Source organism: Triticum aestivum, chromosome 5B (assembly GCF_018294505.1).
Source record: "Triticum aestivum cultivar Chinese Spring chromosome 5B, IWGSC CS RefSeq v2.1, whole genome shotgun sequence".
Classification (NCBI taxonomy): domain Eukaryota; kingdom Viridiplantae; phylum Streptophyta; class Magnoliopsida; order Poales; family Poaceae; genus Triticum; species Triticum aestivum.
In genome coordinates, this window is record NC_057807.1 from 543,038,652 (window position 1) to 543,063,013 (window position 24,362).

General features: G+C 45.0%; 1 protein-coding gene across 4 annotated transcripts; it reads left to right on the forward strand.

Moving 5' to 3' along the window:
- Nucleotides 1–8,481: 8,481 nt before the first annotated feature.
- Nucleotides 8,482–24,159, forward strand: LOC123113066 (uncharacterized). 4 transcript variants are annotated; one of them, XM_044534191.1, is made up of 22 exons: nt 8,486–9,126; nt 9,234–9,368; nt 9,879–9,967; nt 10,082–10,171; nt 10,656–11,415; nt 11,738–12,588; nt 13,080–13,197; nt 13,639–15,006; nt 15,091–15,165; nt 15,344–15,476; nt 15,610–15,712; nt 15,785–15,874; nt 16,642–17,025; nt 17,142–17,237; nt 18,758–18,886; nt 18,955–19,098; nt 19,270–19,359; nt 19,467–19,649; nt 19,733–19,777; nt 19,936–20,057; nt 23,602–23,770; nt 23,874–24,159. In XM_044534191.1, the coding sequence occupies exons 1-22, from the start codon at nt 8,751–8,753 to the stop codon at nt 23,946–23,948; spliced, it is 5,625 nt and encodes a 1,874-aa protein (XP_044390126.1). In that variant the 5' UTR covers nt 8,486–8,750; the 3' UTR covers nt 23,949–24,159. The 4 variants fall into 4 exon arrangements, with proteins under 4 accessions (XP_044390123.1, XP_044390126.1, XP_044390124.1 ...); XM_044534188.1 differs by lacking the exons at nt 23,602–23,770; nt 23,874–24,159 and adding an exon at nt 12,717–12,987 and having other exon boundaries at nt 8,482–9,126; nt 13,511–15,006; nt 19,936–20,295; XM_044534189.1 differs by lacking the exons at nt 8,486–9,126; nt 23,602–23,770; nt 23,874–24,159 and adding an exon at nt 12,717–12,987 and having other exon boundaries at nt 9,291–9,459; nt 13,511–15,006; nt 19,936–20,295.
- The last annotated feature ends 203 nt before the right edge of the window (nt 24,160–24,362 follow it).

Sequence of the window (24,362 nt, forward strand, 5' to 3'; positions counted from 1 at the left end):
CCGGCGTAAAGCTCGAGCGCTAGTGGCTGGCTCCATAGAGGGCACTTCCGGCATTAAACTCGGGTAAACTCCTTCAAACTTCTTTGAACCAAGGTGATTTACGACACCTCGGATACAGTCCGGCGTTGGAGCTTGGATACATAGTCCGGCGTTGGAGCTCGGATATAGACCGGCGTTGGAGCTCGGATACAGTCCGGCGTTGGAGCTCGGATACATAGTCCGGTGTTAGAGCTGGGAAGCAGTCTGGCATTGGTGCTCGGCTACAAAAGATACCTCGAATGCAGTCCGGCGTTGGAGCTCGGACGCAAGAGGACGTTGCCACCCGGGAACAACTTCAAACCCGAGGCATGGCATAAAAATAACAAGGCATTGATAAAGGCCATAAACTTAAAGGGGCTCCTCGGATACCCAACGCATAAACTCGTTGAATGCATTTCGGCGATCCTCAAGATAGAAGATGAGAAGATTTGTTGAACCAGTTTTCAAGACCGGCAACCGAAGATGAAGAACAGTTTGGAAGAATCGAGGAGCGTCCCTAACTTGAAGACCGGTTCAGGGGGCTACTGACGGTGTCCTGGACTAGGGGGTACTCACCACGTCGTCTCCCGATCAGGTGGATTGGGCCGAGGGTCCCCATGGCCGTATACTCATGGGCCAGTCCGGACAGTTGCCGCATACAAGGAAGATTCCACAAGACTTGGCGATCAAGACAAGGACTCCTCCCCCACCGGCGTATTCGGCTAGGACTCTTGTTATCCTAGGCCTCTGGTGCATTATATAAACCGAGGCCAGGCTAGTCGATAGATATACAACAACAATCATACCATAGGCTAGCTTTTAGGGTTTAGCCTCTACGATCTCGTGGTAGATCTACTCTTGTACTACCCATATCATCAATATTAATCAAGTAGGACGTAGGGTTTTACCTCCATCGAGAGGGCCCGAACCTGGGTAAAACATCGTGTCCCTTGCCTCCTGTTACCATTGATCCTAAGACGCACTGCTTGGGACCCCCTACCCGAGATCCGCTGGTTTTGACACCGACAGTACCCAAACATTTTGAGTATGTGTTCCTGACAAAACTATTCTCCTCCATCTTGCAGCTATAGAACTTGTTGGAGACTTCATATCTCTCAACTCGGGCATTTGCTTGAAATATTAACTTCAACTCTTGGAACATCTCATATGCTCCATGACGTTCAAAACATCTTTGAAGTCCTGATTCTAAGCCGTAAAGCATGTCACACTGAACTATCGAGTAGTCATCAGCTTTAGTCTGCCAGACGTTCATAATGTCTAGAGTTGCTCCTGCAGCGGGCCTTGCACCTAGCGGTGCTTCCAGGACGTAATTATTCTATGTAGCAATGAGGATAATTGTCAAGTTATGGACCCAGTCCATGTAATTGCTACCACCATCTTTCAACTTAGCTTTCTCTAGTAATGCATTAAAATTCAAGGGAGCGGTAGCACGGGCCATTGATCTACAACAACATAGATATGCAAAAGGCTATCAGGACTAAATTCATGATAAATTAAAGTTCAATTAATCATATTACTAAAGAACTCTCACTTAGATAGACATCCCTCTAGTCATCTAAATGATCACGTGATCCATATCAACTAAACCATGTCTGATCATCACGTGAGATGGAGTAGTTTTCATTGGTGAACATCTCTATGTTGATCATATCTACTATATGATTCATGTTCGACCTTTCGGTCTCAGTGTTCTGAGGCCATATCTGCATATGCTAGGCTCGTCAAGTTTAACCCGAGTATTCTGCATGTGCAAAACTGGCTTGCACCCATTATATGTGAACGTAGAGCTTATCACACCCAATCATCATGTGGTCTCTCGGCAGGACGAACTGTAGCAACGGTGCATACTCAGGGAGAACAGTTATACCTTGAAATTTAGTGAGGGATCATATCTACCGCCGTACTAAGCAAAATAAGATGCATAAAAGATAAACATCACATGCAATCAAAATATGTGACATGATATGGCCATCATCATCTTTTGCCTTTGATCTCCATCTCCAAAGCACCGTCATGATCTCCATTATCACCGGCTTGACACCTTGATCTCCATCGTAGCATTGTTGTTGTCTCGCCAACTATTGCTTCTACGACTATTGCTACCGCTTAGTGACAAAGTAAAGCAATTACATGGCAATTGCATTTCATACAATAAAGCGACAACCATAAGGCTCCTGCTAGTTGCTGATAAATTTTACAAAACATGATCATCTCATACAATAACTTATATCACATCATGTCTTGACCACATCACATCACAACATGCCCTGCAAAAACAAGTTAGACGTCCTCTACTTTGTTGTTGCAAGTTTTACGTGGCTGCTATGGGCTTCTAGCAAGAATCGTTCTTACCTACGCATCAAAACCACAATGATTTTTTGTTATGTGTGTTGTTTTAACCTTCAATAAGGACCGGTCGTAGTCAAACTCGATTCAACTAAAGTTGGAGAAACAGACACCACCAGCCACCTATGTGCAAAGCACGTCGGTAGAACCGGTCTCATGAACGTGGTCAGGTAATGTTGGTCCACGCCGCTTCATCCAACAATACCGCCGAATCAAAGTAAGACGTTGGTGGTAAGCAGTATGACTATTATCACCCATAGCTCTTTGTGTTCTACTCGTGCATATCATCTGCGCATAGACCTGGCTCGGATGCCACTATTGGGAAACATAGCATGCAATTTCAAAAAAAATTCCTACGATCACGCAAGATCTATCTAGGAGATGCTTAGCAACGAGAGGGGAGAGTGTGTCCATGTACTCTTGTAGGCCGAAAGCGGAAGCGTTAGGTTAACGCGGTTGATGTAGTCGAACGTCTTCACGATTCAACCGATCTAGTACCAAACGTACGGCACCTCCGAGTTCAGCACACGTTCAGCTTGATGACGTCCCTCGATCTCTTGATCCAGCAGAGTGTCGATGGAGTCGATGAGTTCCGTCAACACGACGGTGTGATGACGGTGTTGGTGATGTGATCCATGCAGGGCTTCACCTAAGCACTACGATGATACTATCGGAGGAGTAAACGGTGGAGGGGGGCACCGCACACGGCTAAGACAATGTTGTGCCTTTGGGGTGCCCCCTGCCCCCGTATATAAAGGAGGGGAGGAGGAGGCCGACCACCAAGGGGCGTGCCATGGGGGGGATTCCTACTAGGACTCCACTCTTAGTAGGATTCGCCCCCCTTTCCTTCTTTTCGGAGTAGCAAAGGGGGAAAGGGAGAGGGAGTAGGAGAGGGAAAAGGGGTGGCTCCGCCCCCACCCCTTGTCCAATTCGGATTGGCAAGGGGGGAGCGCGCCACTCCTATGGACGGCCCTCTCTTCTCCACTAAGGCCCATGTGGCCCATTAACTTTCCCGGGGGGGGGGGTCCAGTAACCTTTCGGTACTCCGAAACTTATCCGAAACTTCCAGAAACCATTCCGGTGTCCGAATGTAACCCTCCAATATATCAATATTTACCCCTCGACCATTTCAAGACTCCTCGTCATGTCCGTGATCTCATCCGAGACTCCGAACAACCTTCGGTCACCAAAACACATAACTCATATAATACCAATCGTCATTGAACGTTAAGCGTGCGGACCCTACGGGTTCGAGAACTATGTAGACATGACCGAGATATATCTCCGGTCAATAACCAATAGCGGAACCTGGATGCTCATATTGGTTCCTACATATTCTTAAAAGATCTTTATCGGTCAAACCGCATAACAACATACGTTATTCCCTTTGTCATTGGTATGTTACTTGTCCGAGATTCGATCGTCGGTATCCTCATAGCTAGTTCAATCTCGTTACCGGCAAGTCTCTTTACTTGTTCCGTAATGCATCATCCCGTAATTAACTCATTAGTCACATTGCTTGCAAGGCTTATAGTGATGAGCATTACCGAGAGGGCCCAGAGATACCTCTCCGATACACAGAGTGACAAATCCTAATCTTGATCTATGCCAACCCAACAAACACCTTTGGAGACACCTGTAGAGCATCCTTATAATCACCCATTTACGTTGTGACGTTTGATAGCACAAGGTGTTCCTCCGGTATTTGGGAGTTGCATAATCTCATAGTCAGAGGAACATGTATAAGTCATGAAGAAAGCAATAGCAATAAAACTTAACGATCATTATGCTAAGCTAATGGATGGGTCTTGTCCATCACATCATTCTCTAATGATGTGATCCCGTTCATCAAATGACAACACATGTCTATGGTCAGGAAACATAACCATCTTTGATTAACGAGCTAGTCAAGTAGAGGCATACTAGGGACACTCTGTTTTTGTCTATGTATTCACACATGTACTAAGTTTCCGGTTAATACAATTCTAGCATGAATAATAAACATTTATCATGATATAAGGAAATATGAATAACAACTTTATTATTGCCTCTAGGGCATATTTCCTTCATCGTAAGGGTGTATCCGTTTAGCCCGGGCCGCACACTACTTAAAGGCAGTAGGTTGCAGTTGGGTTTTCTGGGCCTTTCATGTGATTTCCATCGCATAGTACTTTTGTACCACCTGTGATAGTTCCGTGAAGCTGTGTATGTGATGACGGTCGAGGGCATTTCTGATTCCCCCGTCGGTACAATTGCGATGAAAGACCAAGACTACATCGTCGTCGCAGCAATCTTTGATCTTGTTTTTAACAAGTAGGAATTTGGCCCAAAAGTGATGGACTGTTTCCTGAGGTTGCCGCCGCACATACATCAGGTCATATATGTCTGGAGGGCCTGAATTACTTGGAGAGTATTGATTGTGGTGGTGGGTGGGCTAAAACTTGAATCCCGGCCCAAATTTGTGTCTGGAGCTTGCACAACCTCCGAGGTTACTAGTTTGGGTCTGGGAAGATCCAAGTGCTCGAGGGGTTCGGAGACCCGAACATATCTGGTTCTTAATATAGGGAGAGAGGTGTCATCGGCTCCTTCCTCGACGACCGCTACCAGGCGGGTGATCGGCGGGAGATTGATTTCCCTCTAGTCGGGTTTAAGCCCAATCTGATCATAGTCCGTCAAGACCCCTAGGGCGGCGATGTGATCTAGCAGCTTGTTTAAGGACGAGACGTCCGCTGGATCCATCTTTTTGGAACACTAGAGACCAATGCGGGGGTGGTGTTTGGCGATCGTAGGGAGCGATGTTGGCTTAATGGTCGTACGGGCACCCATGGTGAAACCACCGAGCTGGAGGATCTGCCTAGAAGTTAGGCTCCTTCCAGAGGTGATGTCGTTGTTAATGATGAGGCGAGCCATAGATTGCTTTTCATGACTACACAATGAAGCTCTCAATGAAAGCACCAATGTCGGTGTCAAAACTAGCAGATCTCGGGTAGGGGGGGGGGGGCAAGGTGTGCATCTCAGGATCAATGGTAATAAGGAAGACACGATGTTTATGTAGGTTCGGTCCCTCTTAAAGGAGGTAAAACCCTACGTCCTGCTTGATTGTATTTGATGAGTATAGGGGTTACAAGAGTTGATCTACCTCGAGATTGTAATGGCTAAACCCTAGCTGTCTAGCCTATGAATATTCTGATAGCCTCTATGGACTAAACCCTCCGGTGTCTATAAACCGGAGGGGCCTAGGGTTGTACAGAGTCGGTTTACAAGAGAAGGAAATAGTACATCCGGACACCAATCTTGCTGTCCACGCATATAGGAGTCCCACCCGGACACGGGGGATGGTCTTCTGTTTTATCTTCACGGCCCATCAGTCCGGCCCATATCGAATATCCCGAACACCTGAGGACCCCCGAATCCAGGACTCCCTCAGAGCCTTCTTCCCCGAGAGGACTACCTCTCCTTTCCTCATTTTCTCCACTGTGCCCAAGCTCAAACTTGCCCGATCTCCCTTCCTAGCCATCAAAACTTGTTGATTCTCTAGGGTTTGGAGGAGAAGGCCCCGATCTACACTTTCACCGAGAGAATTTTGATTCGCCCTACTATCCATTGTGGGTCTTGTTACTCTTGGGTGTTTGGGCATCCTAGACGAAAGAAATCACCTCGGATCCACATTCCACTGTGGTGAGGCTTCCTGGTGGTGTTGAGAGCCTCCAATTAAGTTGTGGAGGGATCCCAACCATGTTTGTAAAGGTCTGGTCGCCACCTTCAAGGGTACCGCTAGTGGAATCATGACATCTTGCATTGTGCAAGGGCGTGAGGAGAATAAGGTGGTCCTAGTGACATCTTGGGGAGCATTATGCCTCCACACCTCTCCAACGGAGACGTACCTCCACCAAAGGAGGGAAGTTCGGCCAACACCTTCCTGGCTCCATCGACTCCACCTGCGGTTACTTCGTGCTTTTACTTTGTGCAAGCTAATGGCTATTACCTTGTGCTTGTGTTTGTTGTTGTAGTAGTTCTTATCATATAGTTTGTCCACCTAATTACATATCTAGACAATCTACTTTTCTTGTTGAGCCTAATTTGTTAAAAGAAACTAAAAATTGTTAGTTGCCTATTCACCCCTCTCTAGTCGACCATACCGATCCTTTCATAATGTTTTATGTTTAGTCTAAGTGGACATTGACCGACGTTTTAATATTCATGTTTTTATTTCTTTTAAATGTTTTATGCATATTTAGTTTTTTTAGTTGCCGCATGGACCAAATGTGTCGGCCACGCACCTACGCCTACAGAACCAAAACTAGACACACTTGTCCGCTTGGCCGACCCAAACGGACAAAAACGCGTCCGTTTGGGTCGACACATTGGAGTTGGTCTTATACTTAGCATAAAGACTTTATTTCTCAGAGCCATCCACCTCCTTGGAGGCGTCATCGAGGTTTGCCCCTCCTTTTCCCCCATGGTGTCCCTGGTGAAAACTAGAATTGTTGATTTGGGCCGCATCCAACATTCTTCAGTGTTGTAGCAGTGTGGCAGGTGCAATTAGGTGGACAAACTATATGATAAGAACTACTACAGTGTTGCAGAAGGTGCCGTCTTTGGACTTTGGGGGCTGGCTCGACTCTCACACAGGTGTTTGGCCGCTGAAAAGCAGCCAACATTCTTCAGTGTTGCAGCAGTGTGGCAGGTGCTCCGACTCTGCACCATGGTGTGGCATTGCACATATTCTCCCGGCGTCTTCTTTGGCGAGTCCTTCTGGCAGCTTGGGTTTGCTCTGTGCGCTGTTTCGACGTGTGAGTCTAGATGCCTTTTGGCTGCTTCGCGAGGTGAGGCGCTTGTGTGTGCCGTCCTTCACCGGCCACCGGTTGGTCATGTCCTAGCGTGCTCATGGGAGCTTCTCCGCCTGCCAACGGGGCGGCGCTCTACGAGCCAGGGCGAGAGGGCAGGTGGTGCCCTCTTCGGAGGCAGAGATCGTCGGCATGACGACGTTGTCGTTTCGGGGCTTTGGCTACACACAGGTTTCCTCCAACGGACGAGCAACCTTCATGGCTTCATCTCCTCTTCGACACGATCACGACGTTGCTCAAGCTTCTGAGCTTGTGCTTTGACGTCGTCTGTTAGCTTGCTTCTTAGTTGCCTTATATTTTTAGGTGTTTGTTGTTAGTTTTGTTGAGTAAGGTGTGTGTTGTTTTGGTCTGGGTCTCTTAAGGGCGTCATTGATTTAACGCCGGGCCTCGGCCTTGTTTCTAAAACTTCATTTGCTTCTCAAAGATAGGGAACATATGATATCATTGATTTAGCGCCGGGCCTTGGCCTTCTTTCCCATGCATTTTTTACTTCACTCCATATTTTGTCCTAAATTTTTTATATATACATTTTTCATTGAACTGAGGGAGTAGCTCGTTGCATTCTGCGACGAGGCAACGCGTGACTAGTGGGCAATCGAGCCAGCCAACCAAACTGGACTGGGAACAGAGCCAAAGCCAATGCGCATGCCTGCCCCTACCCTACCCCCACCCCCACCCCGCTGCAGCGAGACGCACGACTCGCACGTGCCCCTATCTGCTGCGGCTTGTCCGCTCTGCTCCCCGCACCGGCACCACCACCACCACCACTCCACAGTCCACAGTCCACACTGCCACTGCACGCCCACCATCCCCACCTCTCCCACGACCACGCCCCTGTGCCGGCCGTGCTCACCGCTCCCCTGCCCTCTCCTCGCCGCATCCCTCGGCCGGTCCCCTGCCGCGCCGGCGCCGCCCACCCGTCCTCCGGGTCGGGGTCGGGGCCATGGACGGCGACGCGTGGCCCGCGCGGTGGCCACCTCCGCGCCCGTCCGCCGCGCCGGCGCCGACGACGCTGCCGAGCCAGGTACGCACGCGCGGCCCGCCGCATTCGGGCAGGAGGGGATTTCTCGGGGAATGAGAACGCGCGTGACAGTGGTTTACGAGCGACATACGCTCTTCATTCGGGTTGCTCTTCCTTTGGTTGGGGACGATCTGCTCTGCTTCTCCCTCCCGGTTCCAAGGTAGAAGAAGAAGAAGAGATCCTCACATCGCCTTGCCTCTCTTCTGCTGCAGCGCGTTCCGCAGGCGTGCAGCACGGACCCGCGCCACCGCCTCCGCCCCTTCGCCCCCGCCGGGCCCGCCCCGCAGCCGCCGGAAACCCTCACCGCCGGTCGGCCCGCGGGAACGCCGGCCGGATTGGATTTGGGGCCGAGCCCCGCGCCGGCGCCCGACCGGTTTGCGCTCAACACCGCCGCGGCAAGGCCGGGCCAGTCGCTGCCGGGGCCCGCGGCAGTGCCGGGCCAGTCGCTGCCGGGCCCCGCGGCAGTTCCGGACCGATTCGCCCTCAACACCCCGGCAATGCCGGACCGGCTGTTGCCGACCGCCACCCCGTGGAGTCAGCCCGCGAGATCCGGGCCGAGCAGCAACCCCCTGCTCGCTCAAACTCCTCCCGGGAGTTACTACAGCTACCCCCATTTGAGCCGTGCGCCGGACCTCAACTCCCTGCTCCACACCCCCAGCGCCAGCAATGCCAGCAATGCTGCTGCGGGTGCCATTGATCTTGCTCGCGCTTATACTCCGCTCGGTTGCGCGCTGCCAAAGTACCCGAGGCACGGGCTGTCGGCCGGCAGCGGCCCCGACCAGTCTTCCTTGGGGGCATTCTTCTCCAACAAAAGTTCCTCCTCAAATGTGCAGGTTAATTTGCCGGGGGAAGGTTCGACTTCGACCATCGATGGTATGCTTTTGAGCTCTCAGTGAGACTGATAGCACTGACCTGATGGGCACAATTAATGGTTTGGGTGTTGTGACTGATAGCAGTGAGTCTCACCATTTGTCATGCAGGAATGCCCCACGGCGCCGTGCAGTTTCAGGATTCAAGTGCAGCACAAATGATGCAGAAGCTGGCATCCAAACCGGCCCCTCGCCATCAGCCCGCGCCTCTCACGGATCGTATGCATGTCTCCTGCCTGAACGTCGGTGGGTTCACCTTGCAACATGATCTGCAACCTAGTTTGACTACCGGTTTGTCGTGGGGGCGGTAGTCATTGAATGGCTAGACCATTGTTAAGTAAGCATTTTTTTTTACCCCCTGTATCTGGTATGGCCTCGACTGGAAACCCAGCCACTGAACTACGTACGATGAGCAGCTCTTGATCATAGCATCTGTGCTTGTTGCTTGTGCAGCAAATGATCATGACATTACTGCATTGTGTCAACAAGTTTAAAAGGTGTCTCTTGATGACTGAATAAAGGTTTCCAAATCATCTAGGATTAAATATGACTCTCAATTAGCAAATCTTTATTTACATACTATGTCCCACATCGGCATTTGGTTAGTATTAATTTAGTGCAAATGAGAAAACTGGGATCGATTATCAGTTGGATCGTTAACTTTTTTCAATCTCTTGATCCTGCTGCCTAAAACTATTATGATCGCTAAATGTATGCTCTTCTTTCAGTAAAGTTCTTCTATTGGCATTTGAACAGGTGGAGAGCTCTTCGTGGGTGATGCTGGGCCTTTTGGAGTTCTTTGCTCATGTCATCAGTTGAGGATGTCTGTAGCTAAGTTCTGTGAGGTACTATAGGACCGTCGCCCTAACTTGTTGTATTTTATTATCCACATACTCGACTTCACAGAACTTTTCCCGTCAGTAAAAGTTTTAACTTGCATACATTTGTTGATGATGTAGCATGCAGGAGGGCCTGCAGAAAAAGCTGGTGAAATTGTCCTCATGGAGAATGGCATGAGTATTGCACACTGGTTCAAATACTGCGTAGGGGTAAGTATTATTAGACGATTACATCTAACAGCGACTCAATCTATTATCACCTCTGTTCTGAATTATAAGGCGTTTCGGATATTCAATATGGACTACATACGGATTGAAATGAGTGAACAAACAAACTAGAACACGTCTATATACATCTGATTTTGAAAAAAGTTAGAACATCTTATAATTCGGAAACGGAGGGAGTATACTTTACTTGGTAAGTAACTAATTCCATTTTGGACACCATGAATTAGTTGTATAACTTCTGACTTGTGATGTATCACATGTTTTGTGATTCTGTGTCTGACTGCAGATGAATTAAATCGAACATGCACTTGGCATGATGATACTTTGATGTGAATTGCAAAATGATTGGTCAGAGATGATGCATTTTTATATTTTCCTCACACATGTGCAGTCCAACATGTCCTGATAGTTATGTGTTTTTATTTCATATGTGTGTTAACTGTGTTCCCCTTTTGTTTTCATCTAGGTTGGATCATATGTTACTGACACTAAGTGTGACCGGCCAGAATGGGCGTGTATAGATCCTTCTCCAGAAGGATACAGGCTGAAAAATCTCCTTGCGAGAAACACTAGTATGGAAAAAGTGGGGTTATTCAATGGATATGGAAAAGGCACAGGACCTATAAACGGAACAGTTTATTCGAATGATCTACGAAAAAGCACAGGACCTATAAGCGGAACAGTTTATTCCAATGATCTGCACAATGAGGGTAGAGGGCACACTACCGTTGAAAAGCTAGGGAATAAGAGAGATGAAACATATTACAGGAGTGCCGATGTCCACACATCCTTTGCTAGGAACTTTGCTTTACTGCAGAATTCTGAAACAAATCTAGGGCTTGCTAAAAACCATACTGTTAATACAGCGAACCTAAATCAAATTAGCAGGCTAAGTGGAAGCCCATATATTACAGCAAGCACGAGTGCACATCACAATGGGAATCATTCGTCACATAATTATGCAGATCTTCTGGAGAATAACTCTGGTGCCTCGTTTCGTAATCCAGCTCCAAGATCTCCAGTAGTTTTTAGCAATGATACTAGGGCAGGCAGATATAATTTTCACAACAAAATACTCCAAGATAGTTTGAGCAGTGCTTCGAACACCGAATTGAAGCTTGGGCAATCCTCTTATCATCAATCTCTGACTGCCCTATTTCCGTCGGCGCAGTCAACATTAATTGATTTTCAAAGACCTCAGTCACATCTGCCATCAGTAACTCAAAGTGAGTTTGTTATTATGCTCTTCTTTCATTATTTTTGCTGTCAATTGTCATTCAAGTTACAAAGTACCTGCAATAACTACTGATCAGGCATCTGCAATTTTGTGTATACTTAGCCATGCCAAGACTTCGTTTTGGTGGTACTGAAGTGTGTAAATGGTAGAAACAATAATAAAATTAGTTGATGAACAACAAAAATAATTTGCTACGATTTAGAACACCACAGCAGAAACATCAAGTTTGATCCTTGTATGTGCACCGCCTGTGAGAGCATCCCCCTTCCCCCACCTGGATATCTAAATAATATCATTACTCTTTGGTGCAGATCATTGTCCAAGGCAAACAGTCAAGGTCAGTAAAAATATAGGGGAACATAATGGACCACCAGTTGGTAGAGGAACTAGCGAACAATCTAATGGAGTTGCTAATGCTATCAATCGTTCTGAAGGTGGCAAGGTTACAGATGCATCAGCCAAGAACTCATTTATCTCAATATTTCTTTCGCATCTTGAGAGGAATAGTGAAGCCATTGATGATATTCTCAAGAGTAGTGAGCATAGCCTTCCTAGGGGTCTGGATGGTGCATATAGTTCCTATCATTCAAAAATTGCAAGTAGACAAGTTGAGCCAAGGGCTAATGATAATCCTTCTAAGTTGGCCTCTACCAGCATTCATACTGAAAGGATATCATATGACAGGGCTCTTTCAGTGGCACTCAGTGGATCTTCAAAAGTTGTACCACTTGCAAATAGTCAGAACTCTCTAATCCATAGTGACTGCCGGTCGCATTTGCTGCCTAGGCAACCCAATGCTGGAAGCTCCAAAGTTTGTGATGGTGCATATAGTTCCTATTATTCAAAAAGTGCAAATAGACAAGTTGAGCCAAGGGCCAATGATAATCATTCTAATTCGGTCTCTACCAGTATTCATACGAAAATGATATCAGATGGCATTGCTCTTTCAGTGGCACTCAGTGGATATCCTTCAAAAGTTGTACCTCTTGCAAATAGTCATGAGCCCTTAATCCATAGTGACTGCCAGTCGCATTTGCTGCATAGACAACCTAATGCTGGAAGCTCCAAAATTTGTGCAGGAGTTCCATGTCCTGCAAATTGCAGGACTGGCAATCATGCGGGTGATGTATCCCATCAGGCTCCCTGTATGTATGATAAAACGGTGAGTTGATCTTGCATTTGCACACATTGACACATCATAAGTAAATGGTAACTGCCAGCACCACAATCAAGCACCAACATGATTGTTTTATGTTTCAATTTTTTTGATGCTCCAACCATTTTATGCAGGCCAATGGACACAATACTTTTGAGTGTGTAGACGACTCATGCACACACAGAAGTTCGAGAGTTGCCAAAATCATCTGCCATTGTCGAAATTCCTGCTCTTCATCTAGGGAGTTTCTACCTAGTTTTGGCCAACATGATCAATCAGCGTTAGAAAAATCAATACATCGATGCTGTTACAGAGTTCAGGAAGATGTTTCTAGACTTGGTTTTGGAGCTGGTCACTTGTGCCGAACTCAATTCTCGAATGACGGTGCTCCAATCCATAAACTAGGTGGGTTCTGTGTTAGACAACTATTCTTATTGACTTTTTCTTCTCTTGAATGATGGCTTGTCTTACTCCAGTGGCATACTTTTTTTTTCCAGGGTTGCATGAGCTTTGCACCTGCTCCACTTTCATACCAAGGCCATCGCTATGTTCTGAAGATTATATCTTGCAGCCTTCTTGCCACGTGTGCTCTCCTGATGGGTTTCATTACAGAAGGTAACTTAATATTTCTATGCTTTTTGATGAGTTCTGGTTATCGGCATTGCATTATGAACAATTTCTTTCTTCACTACATGTTATTGAAAACTATTTCAGCTCCATCGTTGTTGTAACACTATTTCCTGTTCATGGTACCAGATATTTTTCTCTGAGCAAACTTGAAACTTGGATTAGGTATTAGCCTGATTAATCGCTTCATTGGTGGCATGCCCTTTCTCTGTCATGTGCCATATAAATATTTCATAACTATAAAAGATGTGCTCTTGCAGCTACTTCCATGCTTGCTTTGACATTCTTTTATTTATTGCAGTTCCATGGGACATGCAACCAACAGCTTGACCAAATGCCCTCTGCTCGATGCACCTAATAATAAGAAAAAATCAGGTCCATGTTGGGATGGCAGATGCTGCTGCTCTGTAGTCCCAAAATGTTTGACAGGTTGTGGCTTTGCAAAGCACTGCGATGACAGAATTGACCAAAGTGGTAGTAGTTTACAAAAGTGCAAGCATGATATGCAACTGCCTATCAGATGTGTGGGAGAGAGTGAAAAATTAAGATGCCATTGCTCAAGCAGTGCTCAAACACCTTTGTTGAAAGCTGTCTCTAATAAAATGACAAACCAGCTTTTCGCTCCTATATCAGAGAGACTGAAGAATGTATCAGAAGAATCAGTGGCCAACGCCAGCTCGCCTTATATAGCTGTAAAGGAGAAAAATGGCTCCTGTAGAGGTTCTGGTGTATGTAAAGAACGACTGAATCCTGGTTTTTCTTCTGGATCCTCCAGTGCTGTGGTGACAAAGTTTCCAGCATCACCTGAATTTAACAATACATCCTCGTGTGTGGATAAATATGGCGTTGAACACAAAAAGCTCATGTTTGACGAAGGATCAAGAACTGAGAAATCTTTGTCGTCAAGCTATGATGTGCCTGTCAATACAGGATGTGAAAAGTCCCTAAATAGTTCCTCTACATTTCACTTGGACTCATCTAAAGTGAAGCGAAAACATTATCAGATTTCTGATGGAATTACACTCAAAGATAATGGCAAGCAACAATGTTCTGAAACACGAAGGAAATCAAGAAGATTGAAGTGCTCTGAGGAACAGTCAGTGTCAGATGATTGTACTAGGAAAATTACTTTGCAGTCCGAAAATGGAGACCCTCAACCACAGAATGAGGTTAGTTCGTATTCTTGCAGTGTGTCAAAAATTAAACGGAAACATACTACCATGCAACGAAATAAGCCAGTGAAACGGCCTCACATCCATCAAGAGATTTTGAAAGGTGGTGAGCAGTCAGATGGTGAGGGCATTATGGTTGGAGAATTAAATTCCTCTGAGGAGAAGAAGCAAGTAGAGGATATGAGCACTCTGGTTAGAACAAAACATCAACAGGAAGGGAGCCGAGTGTTTGCTCGAAAACCGCCTAAATATGTTTCTCTCAACTGCATTCTAAAGGAACCTAAGAGTGAAAATATTTGTAGTGAGGTTCCCCTTCTCGATTCTAGCTTAATTGCTACAGGGATAACAGATGATAATCGAAAATTTCGTAAAATTGCTCCACTTAGTCTGGTTCTTAAAAAGGCGAAGAGATGCAATGCTGTCAAAACCCCCTGCAACACAGAAAACATCCACTCTTGTGAGGAAAAGAGTGCAGTTCGTCCTGTAGGTAAATATTCTTTTGGTAATCAAAATTACAGTTCAAAAGCTGAAGATGGAATTCAGAGTTCCAAAAAGAGTAGATATTCACCTAATGCCTTGATGTTGAGACCGAACATTGAGCGTGACTGCAAAAGACCCTGCATAGGTATATTTCTGGAAATATCTCAATTAGCAGTAAGGTAGCGATTTATTCATAAAATCAGAAATATGAAAACACCTTTCATTTCAGATATTGGGGAAGGTCAGCCTATTGGCCCAACAGATGCGGAGACAAGCCAACTTTCAGTGCAAACATCAAGAAAAGGTAAAACTTGGTTATAATATTGATGGTACTTGCTTTTTTTAGTACAATACTGGAAAATACGATGATATAATGCAATATATTAATTACTATAAACATGAGCAACGGCTGGTTTCCTAAGTTCCACATGGGATGCTAAATGAATCTTGTTTTACTAACATATTGGACCAACTATATGCAGGATTTAGGAATCGAAGATCAAGTGTATCTGTTAATAGGATTAAGCGGTGTGAGGAATCTGCAAATAGATCAGCACGTGGTCCTTGTGACGATAAACAAAATGTGGTTCAAGCCTGTGAAGTGAATGTTGGAAGGTTGTAGTTCCACTAGATGTGGTTTTTAGATTTTCAGAAAAAATGGCTGATACCCTGTCATTAACGTGTCATGGTACGCTACTTTACTGGCTGTTCTAACAAAGTTCTGCTTAATACCTTTTACAATGCACAGGTACAAAGAAAGGCTTAGCTCAGCTGATTCATGTTGTGTTTGTCGAATTCCATACCTGGAGCCTTGCAATAAGTTGATGGAGTGCAGCAAGTGCTTTGTCAAAGTCAGTCATTCTATTTCTTACCTGTACCTAGTACTACTGCATATTTACATAGGTGCTATGCATCTCATGTAGGCGCACCAAGCTTGCTATGGTGTTCTAAAAGTTCCAAGAGGCCAATGGTTCTGTAGACCCTGCAAGACCCAGGCCAATGCCCAGGACACTGTAAGCAAATTCGTTCTCATTTTTTTAGTCATCTATTTATCTGTACAAGCATCATTGTGGTAGTTTACATTCCTAAGTATTGTGAATTCTCATATATGCAAATTACAGGTGGGGCTTTGCTAGTTCATCTTCTCATCACTAATTAAGCACTTTAAGTTATTTGTTGATTACTACCTAATGATGTTAGATTATCGCTCGTTAGAAGTGGTCTTATCTAATCTGATCGTCCGTATGCGGTGTAACCATGAACGGCTGATTTAGATTGTCAAGGATGATGCACATATTTTGGGAGGGTAGGGTGACCTTTCTTGCACTAAAAGGGATCATACAGTATGGAGCATCTAGACAGTAGAAATCTGAGCTCTATTAGTAAGGCCCATTTTGTTTGCACATGCCTTCTGAGTTCGATTGCATCAGAAAGAGGAACTGTATAATGCATGGTTTCCATACCTAAGGATATTTGTCGTTCCACCGCTAAAGGCACCTACATTACATCAGTTGTCCACTTGTGGTTCTGCTAAGGGGTAAGCAAGCCTTACTGGTCTAATATCTGGACCTGACCACATTAACATAAACCATCAGATGGTAATCCTTGCAATTATCTGCTAGTAGTATGTTACTGGAAACGACATCCTATAGAACTATCTGTTCATGGTGGTGTCTAATGACCTTAATTCCCTCCATGTTAAATCTGTTGAGTATTGTTGTGATTATTTCTGTGGCATAAGAAGTGCTGCTTACTGGTCTCCATTGTGTTTTTCTTTCAGGTTTGCGTTTTATGTGGCTATGGAGGTGGGGCCATGACAAGGGCATTGAACGCCCAAAAAATCCTGACAAGTTTGCGAAAAGGTCTGAGAGTTACATCACAAGCAGATAAACATGTCAAACACGATCCATCTTATGCGTCAAGATCAACGAGTTTGGAAAACATATCTAGAGTAGATAAACAGACGTTAGTAGACACTGCACATGAGGAGAACACCATCAGCAGCTCATGGACTGTGAACCACAGTTCAAGTCTACTCGTTCCACAAATGTTGCGGTGGGTCCATGTGGTCTGTGGTCTATGGACACCTGGTACAAAATGCCCAAATCCCACCACAATGAGCGCCTTCGATCTATCAGGTGCTTTACCTGCCAAGAGTGATTATGTGAGTTCTCTGTCTTGTTATCAGACACACGATAGTACCTCTCATGACCGAATTTGTAGCCATCCTCTGATCAACTTTTTTCTTGCCTGATCGTTTGTATTTTCCTTTGTCATCAGGCATGCTCGATGTGTGACAGAGCTGGGGGTTCATTCATGATGTGCCGAGATGTGAATTGCTCGGTGACCTTCCATGCTTGGTGTGCCCACCAGAGGGTAAGCCTTTTTTGTTAACGGCAGCCACACCACATGTTCTCAACAAATCGACTTGCTGCATGCATGCTCATTTAATCTTCATGCATATTCTTATGATGTTTCTTTTTCTTCATCGAAAAAAAAATCGAATCTTTTATTGAGGGAAAAAACTAACTTTTTAAATATGGATGAAAAAGAAAACTAACTTCTTGTGCGTCAGAATCCAGAGAAACACATAGTCGTACAATATAGACTGAGGAGTACTGCTTCATTTTTGCATGGTTGCATATGTTAATGTTACTACTCGGAATAGGTATCCAGATCATGACTGTCATACTTGATTATAGCTTGAAGGTTGAATGTTTGGCAGGTCATCTAGAAAAGATTTTGAGATATCCTTTCAGCTTTATTTTAATTGAAGCCACAATGTTTCAGATTTTTTTAATTTTATTTGCTATGTTTTTGATCATGGGTGCAATGTCCCTGGGAGTAGAAATACCACTCTCTGGAAAAGCAGTGGCTACACCAAAGTTTCATTGCACCCATAATGAACAGTAAAATCAAAACAAATAGCAAAAAAAAAATCTGAAACTTCGTGACATTGATTATGAACAAATGTTTTAGGTGCTTGCAAAGTTTGGTGGCCAAATAACATCAAATGATCTCCATACAAACGGAATACAAATCCTGCTCAAACAGTGCACATACGTTTGAACACTTTTTTTTACAGAGCTCCTTGGATGTCATTTGACCACTAAATATTGCAAGCACCTAAAACATTTGGTCATAATCGAAGCCACAAAGTTTCAGAATTATTTTTTTTGCTATGTTATTTATCGTGGGTGCCATGTCCCTGGGAGTAGAAAAACCACCCTCTCAAAGGAAAAAGCAAACGTTTATGTCTGGCTTCATAGTTTTCTGTGGCACTAGACCGAGGAAATGTAAATGTTAAATGATGCTTCAGTGGATGTGTTATTCTCTTTGTTATTCCTAGCAATGGCCTGATGGATTGGTTATGGCAAATTATGCACCAGTGAAGATGTTCTGGGTATAAGCTTCTCTGAATTCTTCTTCGCTTAGTAAATTGGAATGCACAATACCCACTTCTCATCATGTTATGCATATGCTGGATGTCTATAATATGTTTTTTTAGGGAACTATAATATGTGAACTTGTCAAGCTTATTTGCAAACTTACTGTACTAGTGATAGTTTTCCAGTCTAAGAAGGGATGTTTTGCACTAGATAATTTTCCATGGAGCGTTTCTTAAATAAAATGATACGATTCAGGCTCTGTGTCATTTTCTTTTCTTTCTCATGTAGCTCTGTTTCATTTTTATGTTCGTGAAAATTGCAGTTGGCTCCTTTTTTTGTGCGGGCACATGTGATGCTGATTGCACAAAAGATAAACCTAATGCATGGAGATGTGGTGATTTGATAGACAAGTCAATAGACAGATAGCATTATGATTATCACATTTTGACCATTGCCTTGGTAGAGTGTACTTTTTAAAGTTGATTGTTGCTTGTGGTATCTCAACAGGGTCTGTTGCAAAGTGATCCAGAAGGCGAGCATAATGAATATATTGGTTTTTATGGGAGATGCCTGAATCATGCTACTAACCGCAAGGAATGCTTGAGAAGCAATGAATGGACATGTGCACGTACAGAGGTAATTTGGTTGAACTCTATTGCCTGAAAATCAAAATCCATATAACTAATTTTACTCCTGTGGAATAGGGTTTTAAAGGACGAAAGGGTGAAGGCTGTTCTGGTTCTAATTACAAGAAACCTCAAGTGAAGAGTAGTGAGTGCAGTGTTTCCCAAGAACAGATAAATGCTTGGCTACGGATAAATGGATCAAAGCCTTGCATAAGAAGACAGGTAGCTCCTTCTACTAATCATTTACTGCATTGCAGCTGGTTATCTTGAATACTGCATATTGTCGCGTATGCTATGGAGAGACGTCAAAGTTTGCTGCATATTAGTGTCAGCTGGTATAACAAATCTGTTTACTGATTTACGTATGTCCTTGTTTCCATTTATAATAAGCAGTCCAAAGGATGGAAGCATTTGGTAGTGTATAAATCTGGCATACATGGACTTGGCCTCTACACATCAGAGTTTATACCGCGTGGCTCCATGGTAATTCGGTCATTTTTGTCTTTCGTTTTCCCTTCCGATGTAAAATATTCGAATTTAATAGTTTAGCAAATAAAGGCATTTCATAGATCTGCATCGAACTATTCCAGGTTATAGAGTATGTTGGTGAAATTGTCGGGCAGCGTGTTGCCGACAAAAGAGAGATCGAGTACCACTCTGGGAAACGGCAACAGTACAAGAGCGTCTGCTATTTCTTCAAGATTGACAAGGAGCATATTATCGATGCCACCCGCAAGGGCGGCATTGCAAGATTCATCAACCACTCATGCATGGTAGTAAAGCTTTGCCTGTCCATGTATCCTGATCCAGTTACAGCGAGCTGACACATGCTTCTTTTGATGTTTTGTTGGACCAGCCAAACTGCGTCGCGAAAATAATCTCGGTCAAGAATGAGAAGAAGGTACACACCTTTCTCACATGTATTTCATTTCCTTGCAAAGGCCACCCTTTTCCAATGTTTATCTTAGACCAAAGCTCCTGCTCATTATAGGATGGATTATCACACATTCTTGTGGGCACCAACTATTATGAGCTAAAATGACCATTTTGACCATACAGGTAGTGTTCTTCTCGGAGCGCCACATAGATCCGGGCGAGGAAATCACGTACGATTATCACTTCAACCAAGAGGATGAAGGCGAAAGGATCCCTTGCTTCTGTAGATCATTTAGCTGCAGGCGGTATCTCAACTAGTTAGCTGGCTGATGTGTATCTGTGCCGTCTATGTAGTTTAGTGTATATAAAGGACTCAGGCTTGTAATTTGAACATGTGATTCATCATTTAGGGAACTTTTATTCCACGAGAACATGTGCGTCTGTGCCGTCTATTTCAGTGTATGTAAAAGGCTTGGGACTTGTATTTCGAACATGTGATTCATGATTTAGGGAACTTCTGTTCCACCAGAATTGTACTAAACATATTACTCCCTCTGTTTGTAAATATAAAAAGTTTTGGCAGTTCAACTTCAACTGCCAAAACCGTCTTACATTTAGAAACTGTTTCCATAGTTTTGGGCACAATAATGATCTTGAAACTGTTATCAGCGCAAATTGATTGACCATCAATAATGTTTTTAACCAAATACAATGTGTTACATCTTGAAAGCAAATGGTGATCTCTAGTTCAGGAGGCCTGAGTTACATACACCCTGCATTAGTTGTAGCTTTGGCCCTAGCTAGAATAGGGATTAATCTAGAATGGGTTGCTGTCATCTGTCTTGAACTTCTTTCCCCCTTCTTCTGACTGAGGCTGGGAGAAGGCGATGGGTTGAAGTGTCATCCTCATTGAAGCCAGCCTTGCATCCCTCCCATCGCTGACGATCTTCTTCCGCTGCTTCATCTCCTCAAACTCCTTCTGTGTGAGTTGATCGCCGTGTTCATGCCCTACATAACATGTTTGACATCTCAAAATCGTTAAAATATGATGCTCAATCTGAAATGCGGAAGTCCTTTTTTTTTGTGAATAGTCTTGTTTGGTATCTTCTGTACTTCGGGAAGGATGTCTCGAGGTTAGACCTGTCCTCTATAAGCTTTGCTGAGATGGCCTTGATGCGCTCACAACATGCAAAGCCAAGAACACTTTTCTTTTTGCGAGTGGAACACTCTTTTTTAAACTCTTGATCTTGAAACAAGAGGTAAAGCCACCTTCTAACAGTTTTTGAGACTAATGAGAAGCCGAGGTTTAGATTCATCGAAGCTCAGCCTGGATCCTTGAGAGCTCCTTCTTTGCCTTCTCTACCAGAACCTTCACACCATTTTCCCACTTGGATGAATGAATTAGAGCATCTCCAACCGTTGACCCCTCCCAGGAGGCTTGGAAATCGCCGTCTGGGGTCGAGCCGGCGCAAAAATCGGCGCTGAGGGCGATTGGGTTCCCAGGCGCCGCCCCCAGGTGCCGATATCGGCCCTTTTTTTCGCAAAGCGCCCGCTTTTCGGCCCAGTTTTGGAGAAAAATCGGCCCGATATCGGCGCAAATCGGCCCATATTCGCCGTGGTTCGGCGCAAATTCAACACAAGTAATTTTTTTATCACATAGTTCATCACCAAAAATCAATAGAAATTAAAAAGTTCAACAAAAAATAATTCAATACAAATTATACACTTCAACAAATAAAAACTCATATTTCATCACACGTCGAGCTAGGCGTTGGCCTTGAGCCTCCATAGGTGCTCCACCATATTCTGCTGCAGTCGTTGATGCACCTATGGGTCTCGGATCTCTTGACACATATTGAGGAAGGTAGTCCAGGTTGCCGGTAGCTGGTGATCAACTTGCGCAAGAGGACCCTGCCTGTAATATGGTTCAGTGTCAAACATTGGCTCTTCCTGCTTGCTCTCAATGATCATGCTGTGCAAGATGACACAGCAAGTCATGATCTCCCACATTTGATCTTTCGACCAGATCTGAGCAGGATATCGGAGCAAATCGAGATTGGAGCATACAAAATGCCCACTCGACATCCTTCCTGCAAGCCTCCTGAACCTTCGCAAAGTGGGACTTCTTGCCTCCCGGCACAGGGTTTGAGATAGTATTCACAAATGTAGACCATCTCGGATAGATGCCATCAGCTAGGTAGTACCCCTTGTCAGTGGCGGAGCCAGGAAAATAGCATCAGGGGGGCCAAGTGCTGTGAAAACTAGTTGGGGAGGGCCAATCCAATGAGAAATAGGCTTTTAACAGCAAATTATAACTAATTTCCACACTGTTCATCAATAAAGTACCACTAAATCCATGGTATTAGGGGGGGCCAGGGCCCCTGCTGGTCCCCCCTGTCTCCTCCACTGCCCCTTGTTGTAGTGCCGCCCATTGACCTTGAAGTTTACCGAAGGATAATGACCTTCAACAAGCTTGGCAAAGACAGGGGAGCACTGCATCACGTTGATGTCATTGTGAGTTCCTGGCATACCAAAGAAGGAGTGCCAAATTCAGAGGTCCTGTTTGGCCACTGCCTCAAGTACCACGCTGCAACCGCCTTTGGCGCCTTTGTACATCCCTTGCCAAGCAAATGGGCAGTTCTCCATTTCCTCACGCCCTCGATTTTGACCAAAATCGCTTCCCAACGACTCACTAGTAATTTATAATTTATTATCTATACTCCCTCCTTCTCATAATATAAGAGCGCTTTTTAGGGACGGAGGAAGTAGTTTTTTTTAATATTTTGTAGATCAGAGAAGGTCATTTAGCTCATGGACAGGAAAAAAAACCCATAGTGCATGGGCTAGGCAAACAATGTTGGGTTAGGGCTAGCTTGGGCCTCAAACCCAAACATACACGCTCGCCCCTTGGGCCTTGGCTCTCTTCCCTCGCTAGTAGTACATCTTTTTCTCCAAGTCAGGAGGAGGTCCGTGTGGTGCGGGAGAGCGGCACGGCGGCGGAGAAACCTCGGCGACCAGACGACGGAGCAGGTAAGCTTCGCCCCGCTCGCATCTTCTCCCACTAGCCTGTGCTCCCTCCCGCACCACCATCCCGTCCCCCATCCCTCTCCTCCGTGGCGCCTCTCCCCCGTCTCTCTCCTCTGAACCCCGTAGAACAGCAAGGCCTAAAATCCTAATCCTTTCCCTCCCATTATCGCAGGTTGGCTCCGATTCGGCGTGGTGAATCTGCAGCGGCGGCAGTCAGATCAAGGAAAGGTAACAGAAATACCATCCATCTGTTGTTATTTTCTGTGACCAGATCCGCTCCTGCTCGGGGCGCACACAACCTGTTCGACCCATTGCTTAAGTCGTTTCACCAAACGGTAGCGCAGAGATAGATGAGAGAACACGCCGCTGTTTTCGTCTGATGACGTGTTTGTTCCTTAGACGATGCTGTGCCCGCTGTCCTACTGCCGTGATGGCCAACAAATTCGGTTCATCTTTACGTGGCATATATAATACCTACTCTGTTTCTTTGAAAGGGAGATTTCGCGGTTCACTGCTATTGAAGGAACTCGGTTTCTCCAAGATTAGGCAGTGCCACACTGTTTCCTTGAAAGAAAATTTCGCAGTTCACAGTTGTTGGAGGAACTCTGTTGCTCCTACGCTACACTGGCTAGTAAAACATCACCATATGCCGCGCTCTTTTCTCCAGATGTTTGGTTCAGATGGTTCATTTCTCTCGCATTGCTTGTTTGCCCACGCATTATTGTGTTGCTCCTGTAGGCATTTGTTATAGACAGCGTACTGACTGTGAGTAGCCAGCCTTTGCTATTGCATAGAAACTCACACCTGTAAGTGATATGGCAGGATGGGTCGGAAAGCTGGGCTGTACATAAACTCAAAGAAGTTTGGCGGCGTCGTTAAGCCGTGCATGCTGGAGATGACGGCCTTCCTCAACTGCCTCGCCTTGAACAAGCAGATCGATGAAAAGTGCACGAGGCAGAAGGAGCTCTTGATCACCTGTACCCAGGCTCAGGTCACGATTCACTCTTTTAGTTCCCTGAATGTTTTTTTTTTACTTTGGAGCATTAATCCATCCATTCTCCTGTTTTCTCATGCTACTTGTGGCTCAATTGCAGAAGGGCAGGCCGAAGAACGCGGCCAAGACCATCAATTACCATCTTCAGAGGCTTGGGCGGGACAAGTTCCACTAGTTGGAGTGAAAACTCTTTCCCCATTTTTATTGCCCTGATGTCTGGGTAGCAATAATTTCTTCCAAGTAGCTTTTGCTAAACGAGCAGTAATCTTTAGACAATGGTCAGGTTTGAATCAATTTTGGATGTCAGACTTGTAAGGCATCAGCACAATATCAGTTTGGTTTTCTTCTCATGATATAATACGCACTGCACTACTTACTTTTGTTTTTGACTTAGACGAGTATATGTACGAGACGGATTGATTGATTACATAGCTTGACTGGAGTATCAGGATCATAGAGTGCGGTACGCAGGTGCTCAAGTGTCATAGCTGAATATGATGCTTAATCCTCTCTCTATGAGTGAGGAAGACTTGTTGAATTCAATTCAATTGCATACTGCGCCAGTTCACAAAGCTTGCTGATTTGCTGC

Bases quoted from the DNA above. Each gene is read 5' to 3' on its own strand.
- LOC123113066 (XM_044534188.1), top strand. From the start codon at position 8,751: ATGCCGGACCGGCTGTTGCCGACCGCCACCCCGTGGAGTCAGCCCGCG. The intron at 17,026-17,141 runs GTGAGTTCTCTG...CTTTGTCATCAG, and splicing joins TACCTGCCAAGAGTGATTAT to GCATGCTCGATGTGTGACAG. The intron at 17,238-18,757 runs GTAAGCCTTTTT...GTATCTCAACAG, and splicing joins CTTGGTGTGCCCACCAGAGG to GGTCTGTTGCAAAGTGATCC.